Genomic DNA, 27,080 nt, shown 5'->3' with positions numbered 1-27,080 from the left:
GCAGTAGGGGTGAAAGAAATCCACTGCCCTGCGGTAGGTAGACTGGCTCTTGGAGGGTGACAAATGACTGCAAGAATAGGCAGATAAAGTGAAATGGAGCAGTGTAGAACGGGTAAGTTAGGGAGAAGGAAGGGACTTTGAAAGATGCAGTGGGGGAGGAGGAGTAGCTACCTGACTGAAGAAAAGGTGTAGTGGAGAGAATAGCTGGATGAGTAGGTTTGCATTTGGCACGCTTGCTTTGGGAACCAGCCTGTTGGCAGGATGCCTTGGACAGGTTGCAGTCATCTCTGGGCAAACGAGGGTAGAGCTTCTTGCCCCTGGGACAGGGAGTAGGCTAGTGATTTTTGGCATAGCACAGCTAGTGAGAGGGTTGTGATGGGAGGAGCTGACCAACAGGGAGGTGAGAAAACCGAAGCTGGCTGTGGGATCTGAAGAAGATCCAGGAACAGAGCAGGGTGCTGGAGCTGCCAGTTGGAGAGGGACAGATGATGGGGCTTCACGGGTGATGTTTTGGAGGATAGTGTACAGCTGGACAAGTCTGAGGAGGCTGAATTCTGGGTTGAATGTGTTGCTGAGCAGGTCCTGTCTGCCAGGTCTGTTAGGGGCCCTGACAGTGGAGCTGTGATGGAGATGGCTGTGGCAACACATCACCACTCCCAGCTGCCTGCCCTGCCTGGCTGCCAGAAGTCACCACCCTCTGTGCTGGAGCGTCCCAGGGACTGCAGACAGGTTTTTAATGCACTTCGGAAGCAACTTTTCAGAAGGTCTTAATAATTAGCAGAAAAGTCTCAGGGCCTTGGAAAACTCTCCTTGCCAAAGTGAGCTTTCCATTCAGGCGATTTCTCCAAACTGGCTTCTTCTTCCTTCATGGAAGATCTCCAACTTTTGGTACAATAATTCCTTAAACATACAAATTTCCCTAACACAATCTTAATTAGGGACTGTGGTTGACATTAAGCTGGGAAAAATATGAAAATAAAATGTTTTTAAAAGTCTTTGTAATATATCCACAAATCCTGAAGTGCTTCAGTTGTCACTATGCTGGTGTTGCATGGCCTTGGTCTTGGGAGGAGATGCAGTTGTCCCTGTCTGAACTGTACACTTCATACCTTAATCTGTTTAGGTTTATTTTAAGTGTAGCCTTGCATGTGAATTTCCTAGGCATGATGCTCATGGTTTGAGGGAAATTATATCCCTCTGCTATTTCATTTTGCATTACTTATAGAGATTCAACCATAATTCTGTTTTAATGTAGGTTTGAACTATTCCTGGTCCTAGAAAAAAAAATATTGGTATCTGGAAATAGGTAAAAATATTTAGGATACCCCTGTTGCAAATAGAGCATCAGTTGCCTTATGGCTGTTGTAGGTACCTGATCAGACAGTAAAATTACGTATGCTAGCTGGAACATACCTGCAGAGTTTTTTCTTGCTTTTGATTTCTTTTACTCTTTCTTTTGGGATATTAGAAGCCTCTTCAAACAGATATGTACCCTTTAGTCAAACAAATATTTCCTCTGAAGCTCAAAACAAAGTCTTGGTGCTGTTGCCTCCTATTCCACATAGAAACAATGTGAGGGTTTGGGTTTTTTTTGGGGGGGTTGGTTTTGTTTTGTTTTTCCAGAGGAACCCAGACTATTTCTCTGATCTGCTTTGCAGTGGAGTCACTATACTTCTGATGCAGGCTGGAGGACCGTTTCCAGCCTTTTTTTTAGAAGTACAATTGCTGCTTTTCCAGGTTCTTGTTAGAACTTGCTAAAAACAGATGTTGTTTGAACCCCCTTGATATAATGGAGGTGACTTAAAGGAAGGGCAATATTAAACGCTATGGTAGATGTAGAACAAAAATTGTTCTTCCTATGTTTATACATATTCTAGAAAAACACAATAAGATGCCAATTTAGTTCTTAGCTGGTAATTTGCAGTAAGGTATTAGCACAGTTTGAAATATTAAACTACATGCTTTTCACCAAGGTCAGTGAACTCCTGCTGAAAGGCTAAAATTTTTTGGCTGCTGTGCTGGAAGAGGATTTTGTAAGAGGTAGACTAGCTTTTGATAATATAGCTTCCTTTATGGGTAGTCAAAGGCTTGTAGACACTCCAGGGCAGGCTGCACTTCACGCCAGTGCTGAACATGTAAAGTATTAGCTTGCCTAATTATTGCTGCATGATGTGGTGTAAATTTCTTGGATATGAATCGGGCCAAAGAGAGCAGAAAAATGCATGTAGTGTTCCAGCGTACTCCTGCGTAATTGCAGCAGTAACTGCACTTGGCTGTAGCACACTTGAGTTTTCCTTTTACTGTTTACAGTTTTACTGAGACATAAGTAAACAAACTGGTCCTGTTCTTCCCATCTTCTGTTATGTGTCATCTCGACCTAAAAAGGAAAAAAACAGCCCTCCAACTTTTAAAGATACATGTGTTTTTTGTTAAGACCAATTACTTTCTTTTGCAGAAAAATGATCCTTCCCTTTTTGTGTGTGCGTATGCACTGAACTTATTATCCCTTCACTTCTCACTCTACAATGATTTCTAATCTGTATTTTTTCAAATAGAGCCTTAAAACCAGAAAGTATAAATACTTCCTTTTTCTTTATTTTCCATGTGTGGCCTTCTACAGCTCGAGATGTTGCTGTGCAGAAGATTGAGACAATTATAAAAGAACAGTTTGCAGTTGAAATGAAGAGTAAAGAACATGAAATTGAAGTTATAGATCAGGTATAAAGGTTTTGTTCTTAAAAACACATAAGATCCTGGTGTGTCAGGGTTTGGGGAGATTGCTGCAGTGGTTATCTGGTTATCTGTTACTATATGTTACCTCTTCTTTTCATAGCGCCTGATTGAAGCAAGAAGGATGATGGATAAGCTGCGTGCCTGTATTGTGGCTAACTATTATGCATCTGCTGGTCTCCTTAAAGCTGGAGAGGTAAAAATTACTTTGGGAATAATAAGACTAAGGAAGATGTGTAGTTCAGTCGCTATTCAGCTGATCTTTGGTTTTGAGATGTGGTTTTCTGAAATGGTGGAATGCGATCTGCAAACGGGATGGCAGTGGGAGAGGAGACCTGTGCATCACCAGCTGCGCCTCAGGTACACGGCAGTTGAGGAGTCATTCAGCAGCACTTGGTTCTGGTTTCTGAAATACTCTGCTCTTTTACCAGTTCTTGTATAAGTGTACCTTGCTTCTCATACACTGCACAGTTTGTCCTTTCAGAGCCCTGAAAAGTGGGGAACGTGTTTTCCAGTTTCACAGGAGGAGAATGGAAGCAGATGGGTTTTGAAACTTCTCAGGAAAAAAAAAAAATCAAGATTTCTTGAGTCATGGGCAGTGCCATGAAACCATCCTCCCTTTACCCTGGCAGCCAGTCTGTGGTTTGGTGAACAGACTGATGGCAGCAGTAAATCAGGAGGTAAATCAAAGCGATATCACAGGGAGATCAAAAATTCACAATGAGATTAAAGAAAACCCAAACCCTACTAGTTAAACCCCAGTTCTGAGCACTTTGTCCATACTGGGCTGGTAATCACAGGTTGTTCATGACTCCTGCAGACTCCCAGTTGATGCGCAGTTCACTACCAGTTTAGGTTTTTAGTTACCATCTATTAAATTCAGGGAGTTGATCTAATTTCCACTAAAGAGCTGATTTTGGAAAACTGTAGGTGGATGCCACAAATCTGGGCTTCACTCTAGTACCATGGGAATTTCTCTTCCAGGTAATGACTCACCCTGCTACTGCTGTTTTCCGATTGTGATTTCCAGAAGACTTGGAGGGGGGTAAAAACAAAAAGGTCCAGCTTGTTTTTCCCTCACTGAACTTGAGCTAAGCAACTGGAATTAAGAAGGATTATGGTAGTATTGGGAGGCTTGGAGATCCCTTCTCCCCCACTTGATTTTTGTGTAGGCGGCTAAAGAATGTGAGCTGGGTTCTGATCTTTGAAAGTGCTTTTATCCGATGTCATCATGTGTCAGCAAGAACTTGCACTGTCCCCCATTCTTTACTTGTTCTGCCATGTTTGTTTTTCCCACTTGCCAGAAATAATAACTTTTGTGAACATTTTGAAACAATGACAAAACTTACTGGTACATCCTTGCTTTGTTTAGTTTTCCTGTAGTTTTTAGGAGCTTATGGCCAGTGTAGCTATATCTTCGATTACATTCTTAATTTTTTCTAAAAGTCCTGATGTGCATGCAGGCTAAAGCAGTTCTCTCTTTATTTTGAAATTGTTACTGGGTTCAGTTTTCTGTGCTGTCTGTTTTTAATGTGTGGTTAAGGTATGTTTGACTCAGTTGGCAGTGAATGATTTTGTTACTGATTCTGGTAGAATGGGAATCTTTATAGTTTAATTCAGAGGTAGGAAGATGATTTTTCACATTCCTAACCTGTTCTTGTAAATATAAACAGTTCTTCAACCTGCTGCTGCTGGGTTTTTGAGGCTTATGATTCCATATGATTACAGTTTATTACGTTTTCCCACAAATTAGTGGACAAGGTGTTGGTCAGTTTACTTGACTAGAGGTAAAAAAAAAAAAGTTCTTGGTGGTGATTTGATTTGGGTGTGGGGTTTTTTTGACCATGTTGTGTGTGTCCCACTGCTGTTGGATATATGGATATAACTCTCTTGAGTGGGTAATTGAGAGCGGGTAATTGCTTCACTCACGTACCCAACAGACCACTGGAAAGAAAGCTCTCAAATGAGCCTCTAAAGCCCAAGGTGGATCAGTGTTTAACTCCACTCCTGCTACCACCTCTCCAGGGCAGTTCTGCTGCTTTATAGTGGCGCTGGTATCTGTCCCCATGCCCCTCCATCCATCACATTGGTAAAATTTTGGATCAGGCTACTTAAAGTGGATTAAAAATAACCCTGCAAAGGAAGAAAAACCCTCCAAACAAAACTAACAAAAAACAAACAAACAAATCCCAAATCAGTTTCTTGATTTGTTTTATTTTGTGACCTGCCCTCTTCCCCTGAATAATTGTGCCAGCCTGGCTGATCTGGGTGGTTCAGGCAGCGAAGAATAAAGCCTCTTTCAGCGGGTACTGCCTGCAAGGAAAGCTGTCAGTGCAACTCTAGTGTGATTCTGTGGCTTCAGGAGCTGGAGTGAGCTTATCTGTCAGTGCTCTGCTGCTGGCAGAGGGGTGTTTCTGCGCCTTCAGTTGATTCATCATCAAACCAAGGTTACAGGGAGGACTGATGGCTGGAAGAAGTGGCTGAGGGACACTTGCTTTGAGTTGTGGGTGTTTTCTTTGCTACTTCTGAGGTTAAAAGGAAACTCGGGAAAAAATACATTGGGCCTTTGTCACAGTAATGGGAAAAAAAATATTTAAGCACACACATACCCACCTTGTCATCCCCCTTGCAGGTTTGGGAGGACCTAAGATTAGCTCTAAGATGTCTATTTTGAGGAAAGTTTGCAAGCATGCCTGAGCACATTGTTCTTTATCTTCCATTAAGCTTTGGAAGCAGGCAGGGTGCTAATACATGTAGCTTGCCTCATAGGCAGTGGCAAGACTGCCAGTTCGTATCAAAACTAAGGAGCCTGATGCATTTACATACCCTGCTTGCCTGCAGGAATTGGGCAGCTGTGGTCTTTTGTATTGTATAAGACCGTATGTGTCTGCACAGGAAGGGAAGCGGTTATTTTCAAAGGGGCAGTAGGCTGCAGTCCTCCTTTCCAAAGCCAGGTGGGTTTCTGAGATCAAGAGGTCTAAAGGAACAGCTTCAGTATGGGATCCTGTTTCTGCAGAACCATTGTAAGCTTTTATCTTCTGTGGCTTCTGTTTTTCATGCAAGGCAGCTGATTAAATATTTGCTCTTTCTTCATATGTTGACTTTTTGCTCTGCTTCTGGCATGGCTTTGTTTTCATCTGGGCTGCAGGGAAATAGTGACAGATTTGCCTAATGTCTTTGTTGCAGGGGACCAGGTCATGCGATGCTACAATTCTTAATCACCCTTCAATCAAGAAGTTCTTGGAATCGCCCTCGCGATCGTCATCTCCAGCTAACCAGGGCTCAGACACCCCATCTGCCAACCACTCTGAGAGTGACTCGCTCTCTCAGCACAATGACTTTCTCCTGGACAAAGACAATGGCAACTTGGATGCAGATGAGCGGTTGACAAACAGCCTGGACCAGAGACAGAGCAGAAATACTGGCCGGGTAAAGTAAAACTCGAGTGGTGGTCAAGTTATTGGAGGTGTGTGCTCTGTCTGGACTCAGTGCTGGCACCAGGAGCTCTTCAGGTTTTCACCCACCTTGCTGAAGATCTGTTTCTTACCCTCTCCAACCGCTTGCTCCCACTCTCTCAGCCTGGCTTTGCTGTAAGGCTAACTGAAGTGTATGTAACTTGGGTAACTCCTCTTAACTCAGTCTTGCCCAACAGAGAATTCAGCCAATCAGTGGTGATAGCATTCGTGTTAGCCCGAGTATCTGCCACTGCCTTGGTTGGTAGCCTCTGGGGAAGGAGGTGTTTCACAGCTTGAGCAAAGGATTTTGCTGTGCAGGTGGAAGTCAGGTCAGGAAGGGTACAGCCAGGAGCAAAGAGCAAGATGTGTCATTCCCAGCAGTATTTTTAGGAAGTAATGCTGCTGCCTGGCCCTGGGTACTCATGGGGACTGCATTGCTTAGAATGCTTGAATCACTGGAGTTTAGGTTTGGCTTCCTCAGCAGCCTGTGGAGAAAACATAGCGACACTGGTGGATTAGCTCGCCCTGGGAGTGTGAGCCAGTAGAGCCTGGATGCGTAGTTTGAGTTGTTTTTCTCTTGGTGGCACTGCTTGTTGTTGTGCTAATATCACTGGTTGCTTTACTGAACCAGACTGACCCAGGTTAAAAATACTTTCTGTCATTGTTCCCCCTTACTTTTTTCTGTGTTATTTTTGACCTGAATCCATTCCTTTTATGGCTTGCTGTGCAGCTACAGAAATGCTTCATCTGTCGGCTGCAGTTAGCTCCCCAGGGAGGCTGTCTCACTGGCTGCAGGTGAAATGCAGCTTGCTAGGTGAGATGAGACTCTTCAGCTTCCTTCCAATTCCTCCAAGCTGTCAAGCCTGCCAGAGGAGTACAGACGCTAATCCAATTTGGGGATGAGCGTATCTCATTGCATATGACTACATTTTGCAACTGAACAAGTTGCAATATTATTGATATTGATATTGTATTCAGCAGTCGTGTCATTGTTTTACCAGGGAGTCTTGGCCACTGCTTAATAGCTGAGGTCATGTTATAAGGTTGCTTAGGCTGGATTTATTAAGCCCAAGAATTGCAGTGGATTTGTAGGCTTATCTAGATGTCAGTGACATGGTACGACTGCTATCCCTGTTGAGTTGGAGCTGAATTCTTGTCTCAAGCCCAGCCTCAATTCTTTACTGTGAAGCATTATTGGAGTCCCTCAAAGTAGCAGAGGCTGGGAGTGAGACAGATTTAGATTTTCAGAAGCCACTCATGGGAGATTTATTTTTGTTTCTGATAGGTGACCAACATGGTGCCATTCTAGCAATGCTTGATTATTTTTGTTTTTTTCAGTGAAGTGGCAGTGCTTTTGAAACCCAAGCTGAAATCATGGCTCAGATCCATGGTATGTCGCATAATGTATGCTTAATTAAGCCATGCAGCATACACTTGGCTAGGTAGTATATCATTGTATGCCTGAGTTGCTTAAATGTGCCTAGATAGCAATTTCAGTATTTTTAGGAATGATTCATTGTTCGTTTCTCATTTAACTATGCAGGTTTACTTATTTTAAGAACGCCTTACTATTCTAGCACCAAACAAAATTATGTTTAAGAGGAATGTTTGGTTTTTTGTTTGCCTTTTTTTTTTCTTCCCCTACCCTCAGGACAGTTCGGGTGTTTCAAGCTCTCAAAAACCAGGACAACGAAATGCCGGACTGTCAAACGACGAGACTTCACGGCTTTATGTGAAGAAAACAATTGTGGTTGGCAACGTCTCCAAGTTAGTATCCAGAGTCTGAGGGATGGCCCTTTATTTCAGGATCAAATGGCATAGGAGGTTAAAATTGGGAGACAAATAAAATTACTAGGCTGTCACATTGTGAGGTATTACCCTTGAGTAATCACTGTACCCACGGCTGCCCTCCTCGAGTGTCTGCATGAGTTTTCTTGTGAGAGGAACAGGTGGTTCAGTAGCTGTTTTTTTCACACACACACAGAGACACACCCACAGACACAAAGTCTTTCAGCCTTTTCTGAAATCCCAAGTTAGAAATCCCAAGTTTTTCTGTGAAAATTTGGAAAAGCAAATTGTCTTAATGGCTAATTCAGTGGTCCATAGGGACAATGTCGGTTTTTAAACAAAACAAAACAACAACAAAAAACCAAAACATACTACCGGAGTGAGGAAAATTATGAAAGTCCAGCATAGTCTGAAGAAATTAATTTATACAGTTTTTATTTATAATTTTTTTCAAAAAAAAATCAAGACAGATTAAAATATATAACTTGCAGGAAATTAGTGAAGAAAGGCATGCATTTTAGGAAACTGACAAGCCCAGGTTTTAACTCTGTACCCTTGCACTACTCAAATCAATCTTTTCCTCTTGCATAGAAAGTAGCAAACATTTGCTGGTGAGACTTAGTGTTAGAAATGCGTCCTGAAAATCTACCTAAACTTGGACCTGGAACCAAGTATTGACTATGAAGCTTCATAAAAATTTTTAAGAATTATTATTTTTTTGTATTTATGGAAGCAGAGTTACTGATGTGATCTGGGGTGATTTGACTCCAATGAGTGAGTCGCCTTCCCTGGAGGCATTCAGAACCTGTCTGGATGCAGTCCCGTGCCCCCGGCTCTAGGTGTACCTGCTCGAGCAGCGGGGTTGGACAAGATGATCTCCAGGCATCCCTTCTAACCCCTACCATTCTGTGATTCTGTGACTTCTTGATATATCAGAAAAGAGGGAGAAGGGGATTTGACAGTGTTAGAATGTTAAAATTAAGCCTAATTAAGAAGCAAATATTTTAATGGAGAGATTTCACATGGCAGTTGTGCACTAAAGTTGAGGGAACATACTAGAAGCATAGAGTAGGTTATGGGACCTGTATCTGTTTCTGGAGTTCTTCTGTAGAGCTGGATGAACTGTCGGAGTAAGGAATAATAAGCAGAGCCATACAGGGTGCAAGGTGCACATAGGCATTTTACCATCTCTAATTTTTTTTTGCCTAATTCTTCCTGAAATACTTCTTGTGGTATTTACCTATTTGGGATTTTTGTCTTGTGTTTGTTTTTTGATTTCTTTGCCAGGTACATTCCCCCTGACAAGAGGGAAGAAAATGATCAGTCAACCCATAAATGGATGGTGTATGTCCGAGGCTCTCGGAGAGAACCCAGCATAAATCATTTTGTCAAGAAAGTTTGGTTCTTCCTCCATCCCAGTTACAAACCTAATGACCTGGTAGAAGTGAGGTAATAAGGAATTATTCCATTCATTATTCCAGAATTTATGCTTGCCAAGTTTCTTAGAAAGATAGGAACTTCATTTCCTGGTTTTGTATTCCATGTCTGTCTTTAACCTCTGGCTTGGCTTGACTTACGCCAAAATAATAGTAAAAATAAATAAGTTTTTATGTAGCAAATGTGCCAAGCAGTTGTTGTTTTGTTTTAATTTTCCTGTTGAAAAAAATATAATTTAATTGTTGCATTTCATGTTATTCATGTGAGTTTGCACATCTCCTGTATTCATTACAATGTCTGCGGTGAGGTTAGGCTTCTGTTGCTAAAAGGGATGTTCTCTACCTCCCACTCAGTCCAGCATGGAAAAGAAAGGGGAATCTCAGAAAGCTCTTTTGCACTTAGTTTTAATGATACATGTGCATTTGGGCTAGAAGATTTATCCCTCTCCCAAATACTTCTCTGCTGTAGAGAGATCAGTGCCATTGGCTGCATGCTTCAAGGAATTTCCCATCAGTGTAATGGTGTTGGTGCTGCAGAAAGAGGGAAGCTTCTCTGTTGTCTCCCAAACCTTTATTGAAAGCTGTGACCCTAATGAGATGAGCAGGGTTGGTTCTTTGTTTACTGCGGCAGAAAAATGCCCTGTGAATCTTTCGTTCTTGCTCCTTTGGACAAGACAGCGGGAGGATTCCTTCAAACTACTTCGTCTTCCGAAAGAAATTATTCTCCACAGGGCATTCAGCTGCCTGCCTGGAAGAGGGTGGGGAGACTGCCTAGGTACAGAATGGCAATTTAATTCTGGCAAAATTAAACGGGAGGCAACTCCCAAAAGGCATATATGAGATAGAAGGCATAGGGTGCACTAATGTTTCTGAGAAGGCAACCCTGAGCAGGATGAAAGCACGCTCCTTTGCACTTCTTGATAACATACCAAATTACATGTGACTGCTGTCGTTTAGTACCTTTCTCAGTTTCCAGTATCTGATGTCAGTGATGTTTGTCTTCTGTTTTAATCCAATCTAGTTAATTGATTTCTTGTTGCACAGTCCCTGTCATTGTTGTCAACATTGATGTTCTGGACTAAAAATAACCTTTAAACATCTTGCTTCTTGTTTCATTGCAAAACTACAATTGGGATTTGCAATAACAACAAGCTGAAATACAAACAAAGTAATGGTAAATGTTAGAGATAAATATGCCCTTCTTTTTCAGCTTGGAGAATAACAGTGGTTGAGTTAGCTTTTCCTTGTCTGTATGTTGTTCTCTTGGCATTGCAAGAAGCATGTGCCTTCTTGCTGCTAGACAGAGAATAGCAGAAAGTGATTGCAAAATGCTGCATTGAAAACTTACCTTGCAGCTGTCTCCCAGAGCTGACTTGGCGTTTTTGAAACAAGTATTTTTCATTTGGTATTACACAGCCTTTTTTTTCCCCTTCCTCTCTTTTTCCTCAAAGACACTTGTTTCCCATGTTCTCTCATCGAACAGTGTTTCATGATTTTTCTTCCCTGTCCCCTTGTGCAAAATAAAAGTATGTTTTCAGCTGTCCAAAGCCATAAAATTCTCATTTCTGTGATTACGTTCCCCCTGTGGTGAAGAGCAAGCCTGAAGATAACTTCAGCTGTCAGTTAGAAAAGCAGCCTTTGGATTTCTGAAAAAGAGGTAGGTGAAAGCTATGCCACTTCTGCATCCAAAACGTGAGTCACCATTTGTTTCCAGAGAACCTCCATTTCACCTGACTAGAAGAGGCTGGGGAGAATTCCCTGTGAGAGTCCAGATACACTTCAAGGATAGCCAGAACAAGAGGATCGATATCATACACAATTTGAAGGTATTTGAAAAAAGTATTTGAGAGAAAGGCAATTAAATGAGTTCCCCTGCATAATCTAGAAGAGGCTCTGCTTGCATGTGTGCTTCTGCCTCTCTCTGTTGTGTGTATGTCATGCTGGTTATTTGCACATGAATAGCTGAGCTGGAGAATCAAAAAAGATCCAGAAAAGCCTCTTACCTTGGCTATATTGGAGGCAATGCTGTAGCCTTCCAGCCTTGCAGAAGCTGGAACTGATTCTGCTTAGAGCAACAAAGCATTTACCTGTTGTTTCCCTACAGTTTGAGATTTGTATTGTTCTCTCACTGGTTTTACTTGACAGGGTGCTGCAGGGCTATCTTTCTATTGGTAAAGTGATTGATATGTCTGTTCTGTTCATTCAGCATTTGCAGGTATTAGGTAGAGATTATCTCTGTTGGTAGAGTGGGCAGGGAGGGGCTGAGATTCCCCATTTGTTCCTTGTTCCTTTTGAGGAGAGCTTTCTTTTCAACTCATTCGCTGGTCCTGTGACACCCAATACGTTTTATAGTATGCAGCAGTCTTGCAAAACTAGGCCATTGCTCTTGTTTTGTTTTTCGTTAGTAGTCCCTAGCATTAATGGAATTAAGTCTGGACCTGGTTTAGTTCCTGTTTCTTTGAGCAGCATGATCAGTTTTATTTAAACCCTCCCTGGGTTAATGAATTTCCTGCCCACGTAGATACCTCATTGCAACCACAAATATAGGCGGTAGAGAAGGTTGGAAGTGTTCCCCTGGAACTTAGGGACATTTAATGCAGATGATGAGTAAAATGTATTTGGAGACATATAACTTGGGGAGAAATTGGTAACAGTATGATGGACATTGTGCAGTGAAGGAAGCCCAGCCTACAGAAGAAAACTGAGCCGGGCCATGGCACATAAGAACTCAAATCAGCAAATCTTTGCTGTTCTCATACGGAGCCTGTGGCAGCCCTGAGGTGATGTGAGTGAGCTGAGCCCTGTCTGTGGCTGGCGGCCTGTCTACCCCTGAGCGTTGGGGCACTTGGAGCCTGTCAAAGCCAGCTTCTCTCTGTAGGTATCTTAATAGATGCCTCTGGGATTTTCTGCCTCTTCATCAGCTGATACTCAGTGTGAACAGTTATTTAATCAAAAGTACCTAGCCGTTGTGCTGGTTAGTTTAAATCTCTGGTTTTTTTCTCATTATTATTTCCTTATATTGATTTCAGGAATAAAGAAGGACATTCTCAAAGGCTTCTCTTAGATTGAAATAATAATTGCCCCATCTGTGGAAACATTCACGGTCTGGCTGGATGGGGCTACAAGCAACCTAATTTAGTTGAAGATGTCCCTGCTTGTTGCAGGGGGCTCGGACTAGTGAGGTCCCTTCCAACCCAAACCGTTCTATGATTCTCTCTCTCCAACAATCTCATTTCCTTCAACTTTTTTGCTCCTTTCTACTGGAGTGTAGGCTTTGGGTTGTGGTTGGCTTTTTTGCAGAAGAGAGGGTACTAAACAGAGCACACAGATTTCTGATCCCGTGGCCTCAAAATAATTTGATGCACTGCTGCTCAACTTACATAGTTTCAGCCCCTTTCGAACAAATTGTGTTGTATATTCTAATACATGTCTTTGCTCCGATTAATATAAATAAATTGTATTGTTTTACCCAGTTGGACAGGACCTACACAGGACTGCAGACACTTGGCGCAGAAACGGTGAGTCAGTGGGTCATGGGATGGATGTTGTACTTTGATTCCCTTAAGGATGTTTAAAAAGAAAAAGATACGCGGAACTAAGCATGCATTAGACTCATTTGATTTCACTATTTCTGTAGTGTAGATTTTGCTCTCTTCCTAAATGAAATTATTATGACACCTTGTCACTATTAATGGCTGTTGTCATGATTTCCCCTTTCTAGTTCAGGGGAGACTGTTTCCAGGTCGTCTTTCATGAAGAAATTACCTTGTACTACAGTTTTAGTTTTTATTTCTTTGTAGAGCTTCTGGTCCAAATGTCTTGATTTTCCTTCTGATGTGCTGCAGATCTCATACATAAAGAATTTAAGTTAAAGGGATCACCCAACTATGCTGCTGAAATTTTGCAGTACTTCTAAGTTTCTGCACATGTCAAGATTCAGTGTCTTCATTGAAAATTAACTCTTAAAACTTAATATAAAATAAATTAATTAATAACTCATAGTTTGCTATATCCCTAAAGGGTTTTTTTGTTAATTTTTTTCCTCCTTGTTGTACTGTAGTGAAGGGAAATTTTTATGGTGAAATTGCATTACTTCAGCTTTTCAGTCTGTGGAAAAAACGTTAATGTGAGATGTCTACTACTGTGATTAAAGAACACTTTTGAAGAGTAGATAATCTGGTGTGTTTCTCAAGGCCTTGTAAAAGAAGGCAGAGAAGGCAAGCTGCAGTTTTATGCCTGTCCCTAAGCGGGTATGCAGTCCTTTCCTTAATGGGATGCTTGGAGCTGGGCTCTATATTCCTTATGGTGTTCACTAGTCAGATTTGTCTACAGACTGGAAGAAGTGCTATTTTACCGTGGTGGTTAAGTGTTGCAAGATTTTTGTCCTAGCTCAGGTGCTGCTGCACCTCTGGGAGGTCTCCCTGAAATGAATAGAAATTTTATGCAGAGGTGGGAGGAGGAGAGGGAGAGGTTTCCAGACATTCAAATAAAAAGAAAAGGCATAGTTGTTTTCACTTTTTATATATTTACCTAGCTACCAAATATTAATGTCATCCGTTCTCCTATTTCTGGAAGGTAGTGGATGTGGAGCTACATAGGCATTCCCTTGGTGAGGAATATCTCTTCTCCCAGTCTTCGGAGTCTGACCTTTCTGACGTTCCTACATCCTTACCACTGCCACTGAGTATTCCAGCACCAGTCAAAGCTTCTTCGCCAATTAAACAGTTGCGGGACTCCAGCCCAGATGCTTCTGTGGACAAAGGTAAAGTGAACGGGTATTGGTGAAATTTGAGTTCTTTGAACTTCAGCTCTTCTGGATACCTCCTCTTAATTGCTCTTTTGGCTTAAGGGTTGCCGGTGCTACCTGCTCCTTGCTCACCCCAGATGATTATTTCCTCAATGTACTCTTAAATGCAGTTCAGAAATCGTTATGGTTTATTTGGTTTTGGGGGGTTTGTTTGGTTTGCTTTTGTTTTGTTTTAAATCTGGAGTTTGTGAGTGGTCTCTGTTTTGCTAAACATAATGAATATGAAGCTTTATGCAGTGGATATGGTTGGAAAAAAAGTTGCTGAATAGCACTTGTAGTTTTGTTCCTGGCAGGTTGTTTTCAGAGGGGTTTTTCAGTTTCTGAATGTTTTTGGGTCTGTGTATAGATTTAAGGAATTGGTCTAGCAGTGTGTTCAGTTATATATGTTGTTGCCTAACATGAGTTGACTGTGGGAGAAAAAAATACATAACTGAGGTGTAAAAACAGAAAGTGAAAAAGACGTAGTGAAGGTTTGTCTGAGGGATGGCATCTGTGCATGTCATGGTCTCATCCTCACCTTCCCCTGTAAGATCAGGAAATACAGTGCCCGTTGCAGTGGCGCAGCAGTTGATGCCTTAGGATCATCTGAGTTGCCTGAAACAAGCTAGTGCTGGCCACTTGGGCACACTTTTTATTTTGTGTGAAGTAGAAAAACTGTGCCTCTGTTAGCATTTAGCTTTATTTTCTGAAATACCACGGTGTCAAGGCTTACATGGTACAGCTTTGTTAAGTGGGCTGAGAAACAAGGGTGTCTTTTATGGTTTGCACGTTTTAGTGTGAGAAACTTGCTGGAAACAGCAGCTCTATATGTCAAAATACAGTTGCATGCAACATGGTCTGATGCCTTTCTTGATTTATCTTGACACTCCTATGTTCAAGGAATGGCTTTAAGCTGGTGCCTTGCACAGCGCCCTTTCTGGTAGGTGCCGTAATGCCACTGGTGGTGTTCTGGCTCAGCAAGAAGAATTTCCGCTGTTTAAATGTGTTGTTTTCCTGTGGCCAAAAAAGGAGAAATGCAACCAAATTTTAAATGCACAGGCTTTTTATTCAAACAGGAAGATATGCAGCACCTTTAGCTGAGCAGCGCTACAGCAAACAGGAAGGAAGTCAACCTGCCTCTTTCTTATACTGACAGGCAATGGCTTCTCGCATCAGCTCCAGGTTAATTGATCTCCTTCTGCAGTCGGGTCAGGTGGATTCCTTAACCCAGGTCCAAAGGCAGTAGATGGTCTCCTTGTGCTCCTACTCCAAAAAATGCACTGCAAGATTCTCTGCAAAGGAGATCCAGCCTTAGTCCTCTGGAGCCCTAAGTGAGGATGCTCGAAACCACCAGCAGCTTTTGGTCAATGGAAAGGCTGCTTCAAGAAAATGCAAGAGAAGTGGCCGATCACCTGCCACAGGTGAACAGGCTGTGCACAGTAGCGTTTTATTCTTCTGTTCAGGGACAAATCCAACAGGCTTGCACAAGAGGAACCCCCTACCCCACTTTCTCCCCATTCAGCACTGACCACCAGTTGCTTGTCCTTCTTCCTTCAAGAGCGTGTTTGTCGTACCTGAATTTTGTTTGTGTAGAGAAGCACAGTAAGGAACTAGATGTCTCAGCCTAAGAATTATTTCTCTTCTTTTCCCTGTTTTAATCAGGATTCCCTGGGAATGCTGAAACCGAAAGACATGCCACGTTTTATTCCCTGCCATCTTCGATAGAACGGACTCCCACCAAGTTAGCCACACAGAAAGTTGCCTTTGGCTCTCATGGAAATTCAGCTTTTCAACCCATTGCAGCTAGCTGTAAAATAGTGCCTCAAGGTCAGAGTCCAAGCCCTGCAGAATCGCCAGGAAAATCCTTCCAGCCTATCACCATGAGTTGCAAGATTGTATCAGGTGAATGTTAGTTTACCTATCTGAGTGCTTCACCCTGGAAAACAAGAGAGTGAACCAGTTGGACTTGTTTTGTGTCCTTCCCCTGATTTCCTGCCAATGTTTGAACATCAGGCAGTAGGAAACTCTAGAATAAGGAGCTAAACACACTTCTTAATGTTCAAGGAAAAAAAGTGTGAAATGCTTCACATGAGATCAAAAGCAGGATGAGACCTGTTCTCTCCCTGTTCACTAATGCTTTTAAATATGAAAATGACAGTCTTTAACTGGACTGCTACCCACAGGAAGGCCCAGGTGACGACATACCTTCCATGTGGGGTATTTGTGTGTGGGAAGAAGCCATTCTTCTCCCTCCCACTTTCAGACAACTGGGATGGATTAAGAAGAACAAATAATTAGATTCAACCTTGTAGACTCAAGTGGTCCCTCTTGTACTTGCCTTATCTCCTCAGATGGAACAGCTTTGGCCTTCCTCTTCCAAAAATCCACCCTCTGTTGGATTAAATTGTCAGCTGACTGCAGTGAGCAATGTGATACTCTTTTGATAGCTTCTGAAACAAACATGGTCAAGGTGCTGTTCACTCATTTCACTTATAGTCCCTTCCCTGCCTGGGCATGATGCCATCCACTGGATGATGTTTTACATCAGAAAGTTTTAATGTGCAGCTCACCGCGTCACATGTTGTGAAGCTGAAAGATGACCCTTCATTTTCTGGTGTTCAGGGTAGAGAGGATGAAGCACCAGCTATCAGTCTGTGTGATTTCTGATGATCTGCTCCCAAATAATTTTCCTCAAGTGTGCCTGGTTTGTTGTTATTTTTTTAATTAAATTTCAGTATTTTTCCTTGACATCTTAAAATTGTACTCAGGCTGATTTACTTTTGAACCTATGCCAAGTGCTTTCTTCTTTCTCCATAAGCTCCTCTCTTGATCTTTTCCCAAGGCTTCCCAGAAAGCAAGAATTACAGGGGCCATCCTATCTTTCTTAAAATGCTTGGACTATTCTCTGTTGATCTTTGCTATTTAAATGTTTCCCTGCTAAATATTTTTCCAAGGCTGTGCAGTCTGCTGAGAAGTGTCACCCCTTTCAGATTTCAAAAGCAGTTTATAAGACATGGGGATTTTATTTGATCAGCATTTATGTTCCATTTTAATTGTCAATCACTGCCAAGAAAGCAGATTAACAGGCAGTTGAAGCTTAGTGTGCTTGCTGCCATCTTTCTCTGATCACTTCCTCGCCTGTCCTTTTCTTCTGCATTTCTTGTTTACCCTCATGCAGCTCTTTTCTTCTCTAGTTTTTCTTTCTCCTGGCCCTCTTATACAGAATTTGCACGCTGTAGAGTTTGCTTTCAAGGGCTTCTGCTGTAGTGAGAGCAGTGAAGGAACAAGAGTGTCCATGCCTGTCTGATGGCTGCTGTATTGCACAGCTTTTTTATGTGAACAGCTTGGTACCTGGCTCTGAATGCCTGTACTTTGGGCTCCACAAGGGAAAGAGAGCGGCTATCAAGGAACTTAGCTGTCTTCATCTCCTTGGGTGGACTGTTCTTGGCAGCGAGAATGATTTAAATAATGTCCCTCAGGATTCAAGGATGGACTAGATGGCTTCTCAAGGTCCCTTTGAACCCTGCTTGTCCTGATAGGCAGAGAATGTCCAGGGTAGGTATGAGCCATAGTGCCTAGCGTCCCTTTTCCTTTCCTTCTGTCTCCTCTTTCATTCTCCAAGTCCCGTGATCTCACTCAGGCTGGGAATTGCATCCTCAAAAAATGTTCCTTCTCTAAGGCATTTAAATAAGTACTACTATTGCTATATTTTTATGTTCTCACAATATTTACAAGATCGAAGCATTGGACTTTTTTTCTTAAGGTTCTCCAATATCGACCCCTAGTCCATCTCCGCTACCTCGTACCCCAACCTCCACTCCGGTGCACATGAAGCAAGGCTCTACTAGTTCAGTCATTAATAATCCGTATATTATTGTGGACAAGCCTGGACAGATGGTTGGAGCAGCAGCCACAAGCACAGGTGTGTAGTGTGATCACAGAAGGCAGTGGCTTAGTCTTACCCATTCAAGTTCATTCTCCCTTCAAAATGACTGGTATAATAACAGTGTTTCAGCTTGCGAAGATGGAAAAGTACTCAGCAAAGAAAGAAAGAGGTATTATTGGTTTGGTGTAACTGGCTGGTGTAACATGGTTACAGGTATCTCAGACTTTAACATAACTTCCTTTAGGAAACAGCACATAGTGTAAGGCCGAACTGAATTCACAGATACCTCCTCAAAGAGGGCCTTTTCTTTGCAGGCAAAAAGGGAAGAGGAGAAAGTAACGTAGACTGTGGTGCACAGAGATTTAAACAGAAACAGTGCACAGGTGGTTGTGTGAGGACTGTATTGCCAATATGGGCAAAAAGCATGGTGAGCTTGCAGTGACTTGCAGATCAGTCAAGTTCTGGTATATAGTGCTCTAGATGTGTTGAAGTGGTTGAGCAGACCCAGGTTACTAGGTCAACAGCCCTGTTAGTTTCTGTTACTGCTCTCAACTTCTAGCTGGTCTGATTCTAGCCAGTTTGGAACCCTCTAACTGGATTCCCTAGATGCTTCAGTGGTGACATAAGCCCAGGGTTGGGGGGAGGACTGAACTGCAGGAGATAGGTGATCGGTATGGGAGTCAATTGGTAATCTTTGTGTTGGGGCTGGAGGAAAGGTCACTCAAAAGTCATTTATTTGTTGTGATTTGTGGCCAAGAACTGCTGTCTGTTTAAAAACACACTTGTTTCTGTGTGCGTGTGTGCTTGCCAGCATCTCAGAGGATGCTTATAGCCATGTAGTAAATTGCATCATCCATGTAACACACCCACTGTTCACTGGGCATAGATGGAAAGTGCAATGATTCTTTTAATAATGGTTCCTCCTTTTATAGAAGGAATCCAGCTGTCATGTTCATTTTAACATTATCACAGAGGGAGTTGGTAGGGGGAGCATAATAATAGCTGAATTTTTTGAAGTATGTTTTGGGGCTTTCGTGGTAACACTGACACTGTTTTACCAATAGGGTTTTGTTTTGTGGGGGTTTTGTTTTTGGTTTGTGCTTTGTTTGTTTGTTTTGTGGTGGTTTTTCTTTGTTTTTTGGTTGGGGTTTTTCTGCCTTTTTCCTGTTCTGTTTCTTCTCTACCTCCAGCCTGAATGTCTACTATGCATATGTGGTTCATCATGGTTGGGTAACTTTTGTGTTCTTGTGGTAAAGATTTGTATGTGGAGGATAGGATCTGTAGATGCACCAGATGGTTTGGAGATGCAAGCCTTAATGCCATTAAAGGTGCAGCTTCCCACCACATTAGTGTGATGTAAGTACAGACTGGCCTGGAAGAAACTACCTGCCGCTTCTCCTCCCCTGCACTCCTGCCGCTTCCCCCATATTCTGCACGAGTCAGATCAGGTCAGTGGCAGAGCAGAAGATTAATGCCATCCCCTCCCCAAACTGAGTTTTGTCAGATAGCCTCACCACCAGACCCTGCTGTGTGAGGGAGCAAGAAAGAATGTGGAACTGGCTTTTTGGCAACAGCAGCCAGGCTGGATTGAGTGAAATGTGATATTACAGATGAAGTCACAGATCATATTTAAAAAGAGGGGTAAGATCTCAAACTTCATGCTCTGTGAAAACTAGCCTTCCCAAACCCAAGAAATTTTTGCATATTACAAGAAATGGCTGCTCGTTTATTTTAAATTTAACTGCAGATTGTAGTACAACTGTATGAGACTATTATTGTGTTTTCATGTATGGCTTTGGCTTTGGCATCTCTTAAAGAAAAAAACTAACAAACCAAACCAATGGCAGTAACAAAACTGCTGCTGAGCAATAGTGTTGTTTACATGCTCTGATAATGCAGGGTAAGTTTACCACTGACCCCCATCTATCTCAGGGGGTCAGGAGAGTGCTGTGAACCGTCTCTGTCTGATGATTTTGCAAGAGCAGTCTTCAGCAGACAGAGGAGCGTATGTCTTCACTCCCTATTTCTGTTTCTTCCTTTTCCCTACCTCACTCTGTCCCTTCCTCTTGTTAGTCCTCGCTTTGTCTCCCTCCTTTTCTGGCCTTCCTTTTCCCTCCTTCTCCAGCCTCTTCCAAGCCTTCCCCCATGCCAGTGTCCAAGGCTAGCGTAGGTTCAGAGGGCTTCTGGGCAATGGAAGACACTACATCTGCAGCAGCAAGTTCTGACTGGCAGCTTGTTTACTGTCCTAATTTCACCTAGTCACACCTGTAGCTGATACCCTCAGTGTCTCAGGACAGTGCCTGCCCATTTGCTTGCAGCAAACAGAGCTCTGAGTGGAGAGTACCTTTTCCTGGGTGTGGACTCTGCAGGTAGAAATTTTAGTGGCTTTTTGTGCCCATACCAACTCCCACTGATGTACCTCACGGAGAATACAGAGCCAAAATGAAATGCCATGTTTCTTGTTAGAAGAGGTTTCATGCGTTCAGCAGCACCGCTCCCCATCCCTCACCCGACATCTGCTTTATTTCCCGATACACAGGGAGCCCAAACGGCAAACTGACCAGTGTTTGTCAGGCCTCTCACGGAACTGGATCTCCTGTATCAAAGACCCATGGGAGCAGTTTTGTCACCTCAGTTGTCAAGGTAATGTTCTCATTAGGTGTGTAGTTTCCATTTTAAATCCAGTTTCCTGTTAAATAGGGCTTTTTAGTGTTACAAATTCTGCATTTCGGGCAAGCTCTTTTGGTTGTCATTTCATATGAAGGTTTACTGTGTCTAACAGATGGAACCATATGAGAACATGATGGTTATACAAGACAATAGTGTCACTTCATGCAGCTCTAATTAGTCCTGCCTACACCTCTGTTAAAGGCACTGCTCTTTTGCTTTTCTACAAGAAAATCCATGGAGGGCATAGCTCTTAAAGTGTCTTATCTTTCAAGAAAGCTCTTTATATCTGACTTTGATCTTCCTCACTTTGTTAGTGACAGTGTATGATTAAACCAGAGGTGCCTACCTCAAAACCTTCACTCAGTTAATTATTTTTGTACAGCAGCTGCTCCTAGCAGCCTGAAAATAGATCATTTAGTGGTTATATAACTGCCTGCATTTAGAAAAAATGTTCCTGTAAACAGTGGAGTAACCAAATGTGTAAACAAACAGTGGTAAATAGGGTTCGCGCTTCTGATTTGCAAAGCCCAAAAGGTATGGAGTTGAGCTGTCTCACATAAAATCTCTCCCACATCTTGTGCTAGGAAAGATATTTCTGGCAGGCAAGTGGTGTCAGTGAGGCTCTTTCTGAAAGCAGCTGATGGGTGTGCTGCTGAAAACAGGAATGTTTCTCTGTCTCCAAGTCACAAGAATATTAATTTTGGATATGGAGGGGGGTGGCTTGCCAGTCAGCCTGCAGAGAGCAAATCACTTTACATTTGGAACTGAAATGCTTCCTACGTCTGTCAGGGAAGAAGTGTTGAAGATTGCTGTCTGAAGCAATTGAACTGCTTTAGAGTAGCATTCTTAAGTGTCAGGTGTGCAACTAGCTATTCAGCTTTTAAGAGCCTGTCTGCTCAGATGGATTTCATTTAACTATGTTGAAAACCATTCACTAGTCTATTTTTCACTGATTTGGGATAGTTCTTTCTGAGAGGTTTTCAATGAGTCACAGTAGGCACGTCATTAATAACAGTTGAATTCAATTCTGTATTTCCAGGGTGAAGTTAAAAACTGAAGATATTTTCTAAAATATGTAAAAATCGTAGCTCTGTAAACAGAAATGCATTTTGATTTCTGTGTTCTGTTTGGTGGAAAAGTTGTCACTGGTTTTTTTTTAATTACTTAAGGCTGTGTTTCTTCAGCCACTTTGAAATAACTGATATGTAGGCTGTGGTTGAGAGGACTGGTTATGCCTTCACCCTTGTCTTCACACCCTGCCCTGTTTGCTACTAGTTGTGCAGCAATGCGGTGAATCACAGCAGACAATCAAGCTGGTTTTCAGCTCTAGGTGTTAATAAAGCTGACAGGTGGCAGGAGTATTAGGTTGGAGTCTGAGGGCTTGCTTTTTGTTCATGATGCAGCACAAGGATGAGCCAAGTGATTGTGAAACAACGGCTTTGGAGTTCACATTGATCGTGGAGAGTCGACAACATCTCTGGGCAACCTGTTCCCATGTTTGATTGCCATTAAATTTAAAAAAAAAAACAAAAACAAAAACAAAAACCCAAAACAAAACACTTAAACACAATTTCCTGTGTTTCAATTTGTGCCCATTGACTCTAGTCCTTTCATTGGATACTATTGAGCATTGTCTGGCTTGATCTTCTTTACACCTTCCCATCAGGTATTTATACACATTGGTAAAATCCACCCTCAGTCTACTTGAATTTTACAGCTCTGAAATGCTTTGTGTAAAAAGCTGGTGGGGGAACACAAGACAATTCCTTTCACCTGTGTATGATATGGTAAGAAACTGTTACTGCTGTTGGAGACGTAACTTTCCAAATAAAACTTGCTTTGTAGGTTTTAAGTGTGTTACACTCTTTTACTTACGTGTTGACAGATTCTGGAAATGGCTTATTTGTACAGGTAATTTGGGACTGCCTGGGTCATCCGTGTTACCCTTTACTAGCAGTCACTTGATTTATTTCTTGTTTTGGACATTTCACCGATGTTTGCGCCATGTCTTTCTATTTGCAGCAGGAGGATTCTCTGTTTGCCACTATGCCACCCCTTTGTCCCATCGGGAGTCATTCCAAGGTGCAAAGCCCCAAATCAGTCACTGGAGGGCTTGGAGCTTTTACAAAGGTACTCCTCTTGGGTTTTGTGCTGCAGCAAGGAGCCCAGTAATGCAATTTTATGCTGATTTGTGCCACAAACTTCCAGTGCATGTAAATCTGTTACTGGAACCAATATGTCTTGCTACCAAGGGCTGTCTAGCACCTCTCAGAAAATGTATCTTGTTTTCTTTTCCTGTGGCTCTACTGTTCCTGTGATCTTTCTTTTTATCTCATCTTTCATGCTTTCTTGTTTTTTTTCGAATCACTGTCATATTGAGGCTGATCTTTTTAAAGCTATTTTTCAGTTGGATACAGTAAAAGTAAACTGCAGTAGATTTATCAGGAGTTCTTAAAAATGCTATAGTGATTTCTGAATGTCAGATTTGCCGCTTGTGAGTACATTTCCTTAAATGTTACCATACGGAATTTATTCTGGCAATATTAGGTGATCCAAGTAAAAGGTGGAAGAATGCTTCCTACCATTTACGGTACCTACAGCAATCTAACGCAAAAAAAACCCCCAGCCTTTCTTGAGTCACTGATCTTAGTGATTAGATTTAGGGCCTATTGCAGAGAAACAAAAAACATACACAAGAGAATAATGTCAACTATAATAATTTACAATATCCATAGGTGTATCAGTTGTAATTTGCAGGATAGGAAAAAAAATGAGGTTTAAAATGTGTTCTGAGCAGGAAGATGCTTATAAATGTGAAACCTTAAAGTGTTCTAGTTCCTTTCTGAGGTGCAGCACCTGAAGAAGTCAGGTGTTTTCTGAGATGCAAGGCCTGAAGAAGTTTGTCCAAGTCCATCATTAGTATGACCAGTAGTTGTAGTATTACTAGGTATTTCTGCGATTCTGTAATTTCTGTGAGCACCTCTCAAATCTGGAATGCTTTGTAAATACAGACACCCCCCTCACACATTTGTGTGTTGTGAGTAGCCCTCATCTTGGAGCTGGGTTAGAGTCTACCTGGTGATGTGTAAGAACCACATCTGGGTTTACTGACTGTTGCCTGACCTTTCTTGCAGACAGGCTGTTCCAGAAATGATCCCTAGTGATTTAAGGTGTTTGCTTTTCTTATTATTTATTATTTCTTCCTATTTAAAAGGTGATAATAAAGCAGGAGCCAGGAGAGCTGCCCCAGCAAACCCAACTACCAGTGACAGCGACAACCACGCAGACCCCTGTGCAGCAGTATGTCACTGTAAAAGGGAGTCACATGTTGGCCTTGTCACCACAGAAGCCTGTCGTGAGCACAGGCGAGGGGACGGTGCAGTCTAAGGTATGAGGCGTTTGGGCATCTTTAGCATGGTGTAAGCTGGCTTTCTTGTTGTTTCATTGCAACACCTCATGCTTCTCTCAGGTGTAGGCTTGCTTCTGTCTCAGACACTGGCAGCAGCCCCAGGGGTAGCTACTTTCCCTGTGTGCACAGAGTGGCTCATACCATGTTCACCTTAGCCCCAGAGAAGGGAGCAGGGTGAGCAGGTGCTATTGCATTTTGTTGTGTACAGGGAACGTCTCCTACTTCAGTCTAACCCATTGGAATGGTGGGGTGGGGGTGATTTTGAACTGGAGCCTGTTAACCCAGAAGGTTGGCTGCCATCATCAGCTCCTGCTGAAACTCATCCAAGTCTTTCTGTAAGAGGAGGCAAATTCTTTCTTTGGACTGCAGGTCTGCAACAAAAAGGGAATGGGGCAAATAGGTAGTGGGGTGGAGGCTGAGCCAGAACTCACATGAGGTGGAAGCAGCCCTGCTTGAGCAGCAACTCAAGTGTTTTTCTTGTAGGAGTCTGTGCCAATGCAGTGGTGCCATGGCAGGAGTGACTTATTTTCTGAGAAGGCACAGTAACTGTGTAGTGATGAGATGACAGATGTGTCAGAAATTGTCTCCATTCTTGCCTGTTTCCATTGTGGATATAGTCAAATCATGTGCCAAGCACAAGAGGCTACATAGGGAGCTTTTCTTTTGCATGAGTAAATATATATTTGCATTTGCAACAGTTCATTTTCCTTTTTACTACCTTATTTGCCTGTTTGAGCAGGTATGCAAACTCGTGTTTGCCTGCAGTTACTGTCAACACATAAAATTGAAGCTCTTTGTGGATTCTGCATTGAGGCCATAGTTTTCCCAGGGAGATTGTTCCCATGAACATGTTGAAACTAAGTTTCTGGATCTCTGTGCTTTGCCAAGGCAAGCTTTGTCTTCAGCTGGAATTAAGCCATTGCTTAGATATCAGAAAAAATGGAAGTGCCCTGTAATTTGAATGTACTTAATCTTTTGCGGGTGCTCTGAAATCCCGGTTGTGTTTAACAGTTTATCTTTTTACTTGGGATTGGCCTCTTGCCATTTAATTTTGTTTCCAGATGAATAGGTTTTATACATGACTAGACGTGTATAAAGTGTCCTGAAATGTCTAATGATGGAGGAGGGGTACCAGCTAGAATTCACGTGATTGCTCTTGCCAGCAGCACATCATCCACTATTTATTTGTTGCAGGTTGTTGGCGTTCCAGTTGGTTCTGCTTTACAGTCAACAGTAAAACAAGCGGTGGCTATCAGTGGTGGCCAGATACTTGTAGCAAAATCTAGCTCTTCAGTAGCAAAGGCTGTTGGTCCGAAGCAGGTTGTGACTCAAGGTGTAGCCAAAGCCATCGTGAGTGGAGGTGGAGGGACAATTGTTGCTCAGCCTGTGCAGACTATAACAAAGGCGCAAGTTTCTTCCACAGGTGCTCAGAAGAGTACATCTCAAGGCTCAGGTAGAGTAATTTTATACCTTGTTAATAGCTCATGATGGGTAAACTTCGGGGCTCTCTATATAATGATTTCTTCAACTGCAAAATAACTATGTGTGACTCAGAAACTTCAAAATTAGTAGAGAGGTCTAGGGAAATTCAAGCTGACTGAGATTAGTAATAAAGAAAATGTTAAGCCATATCTGTAATGGTGAAGAGGGAGCACAAATACTTTAAAACATTCAGTCTTCTGTGAGTGGATATCAGGTACAGATATCCTGGGGAGTGTGGTAGAGACCTAGCAGACTTCCACAGAGAGAGGTCTCACATTTTAGCCCAGCATTGTGGTTCTTAGATGTTCAAAAGGCTCCACATAAATCCAGCCAACAAGAGCCAAACTGTCCTTTTTGCACCTTCACATCTTCCCCACTGCTTACGGTTATGGGGTTGTGGGCAGAAGCATCCTGCCTGCTTCTGCACACAGCTGGCTTTAGCTGAGCATGTTAGTTCAGGCTCTGGACTGTTTGAAAGGTGTTGTGTGGCCCCTGGATTGGAGTAAGCCTGTAGACCCCATGGCTGTGCTGCTTTGGCCTGCAGCCTAAGTGGTACTGCATGCAGAGAGACTGGTTGGTTTTTTTTAGCCCCAGATCTATTCAAAAGTGCCTGTGTATCACTGGTGGAGTTAATCTGTGGTTAGGCCAGCTAAGTATGGATTATCAAAGGCTAAAGGCTAGCTGCTTGTCACTCCTAGTTCTTTCATCCTGTGCAGATTTCAACACGTACTACCTTCTGCAGCAGTAGTTTTATATCTTCCTTTTTATTCTTTCTTTCTAGTGATGGCCACACTGCAGTTACCAGCCACCAACCTGGCAAACTTGGCAAACTTACCGCCAGGCACCAAACTGTACCTCACCACCAACAGCAAGAATCCTTCTGGGAAAGGAAAACTGCTTCTGATACCCCAAGGAGCCATACTGCGAGCCACAAATAATGCTAGTTAGTCTTGCAGGGAAATCTAATGAGTTAAATAATGTAATCACTGCATAATTAATATGTTTGGCATTTTTGCTATAAAGCATCCTGCTAGTGCGGAAGTCAGTAATGGGATGGGGTTTCTTTGTTCACAACAACACAGTATGTGATGCTTCTTAAGACTGAGATCTCACAAGTGTCTTCTCTTTTAGATGAAACTCCTTTTCATGCAGTGTTCTCAATGTCTTTCTCTCTGTGCTGAAAGCAGACAGTGTAGTTTTCCTCAAAATTCAGTGAAGGGTTGTTTTTAACTCTTCATTTTGATCTATAGGAAGAGACAACTGCATTTTCGTGATGTAGAACTGAGATGGATTTGAATGCAGTTGTGAAAGATAGTAATAAGTAATGGCATGGCATCCTGGAGAAACTAACTTTGGAAAGGATGAGATACTGTATCTGGAAGGGGGGGGGAATAATTTTGAATATTGATACAACTTTTAGCCCCAAGCTGTTGAGACC

General features: G+C 42.3%; 1 protein-coding gene across 6 annotated transcripts in view; it reads left to right on the top strand.

Annotated features, from left to right (window-relative positions):
- The window catches only part of YEATS2 (YEATS domain containing 2), a 51,297-nt gene that overhangs the window by 1,590 nt on the left and 22,627 nt on the right, over nt 1–27,080 (top strand). For 5 of the 6 annotated variants that reach the window (XR_012661550.1, XM_075099334.1, XM_075099335.1 and 2 more), the window contains exons 3-17: nt 2,621–2,718; nt 2,834–2,926; nt 5,917–6,159; nt 7,837–7,952; nt 9,261–9,422; nt 11,124–11,235; nt 12,883–12,927; nt 13,985–14,171; nt 15,858–16,097; nt 17,959–18,117; nt 20,621–20,724; nt 22,774–22,881; nt 23,966–24,139; nt 25,355–25,613; nt 26,424–26,585. Coding sequence is in view for 5 of the 6 variants with exons in the window: in XM_075099334.1 (XP_074955435.1) it covers nt 2,621–2,718; nt 2,834–2,926; nt 5,917–6,159; nt 7,837–7,952; nt 9,261–9,422; nt 11,124–11,235; nt 12,883–12,927; nt 13,985–14,171; nt 15,858–16,097; nt 17,959–18,117; nt 20,621–20,724; nt 22,774–22,881; nt 23,966–24,139; nt 25,355–25,613; nt 26,424–26,585 (2,262 nt within the window). In the remaining variant the exon portion in view is untranslated. The remainder of the gene's footprint in view (nt 1–2,620; nt 2,719–2,833; nt 2,927–5,916; nt 6,160–7,836; nt 7,953–9,260; nt 9,423–11,123; nt 11,236–12,882; nt 12,928–13,984; nt 14,172–15,857; nt 16,098–17,958; nt 18,118–20,620; nt 20,725–22,773; nt 22,882–23,965; nt 24,140–25,354; nt 25,614–26,423; nt 26,586–27,080) is intronic. The other variant, XM_075099337.1, reaches the window with a different exon arrangement.

This window comes from Phalacrocorax aristotelis, chromosome 7, assembly GCF_949628215.1.
Source record: "Phalacrocorax aristotelis chromosome 7, bGulAri2.1, whole genome shotgun sequence".
Lineage (NCBI taxonomy): Eukaryota > Metazoa > Chordata > Aves > Suliformes > Phalacrocoracidae > Phalacrocorax > Phalacrocorax aristotelis.
Note: the sequence above shows the minus strand (reverse complement) of the source record. Positions and strands in the feature narration are given on the sequence as shown.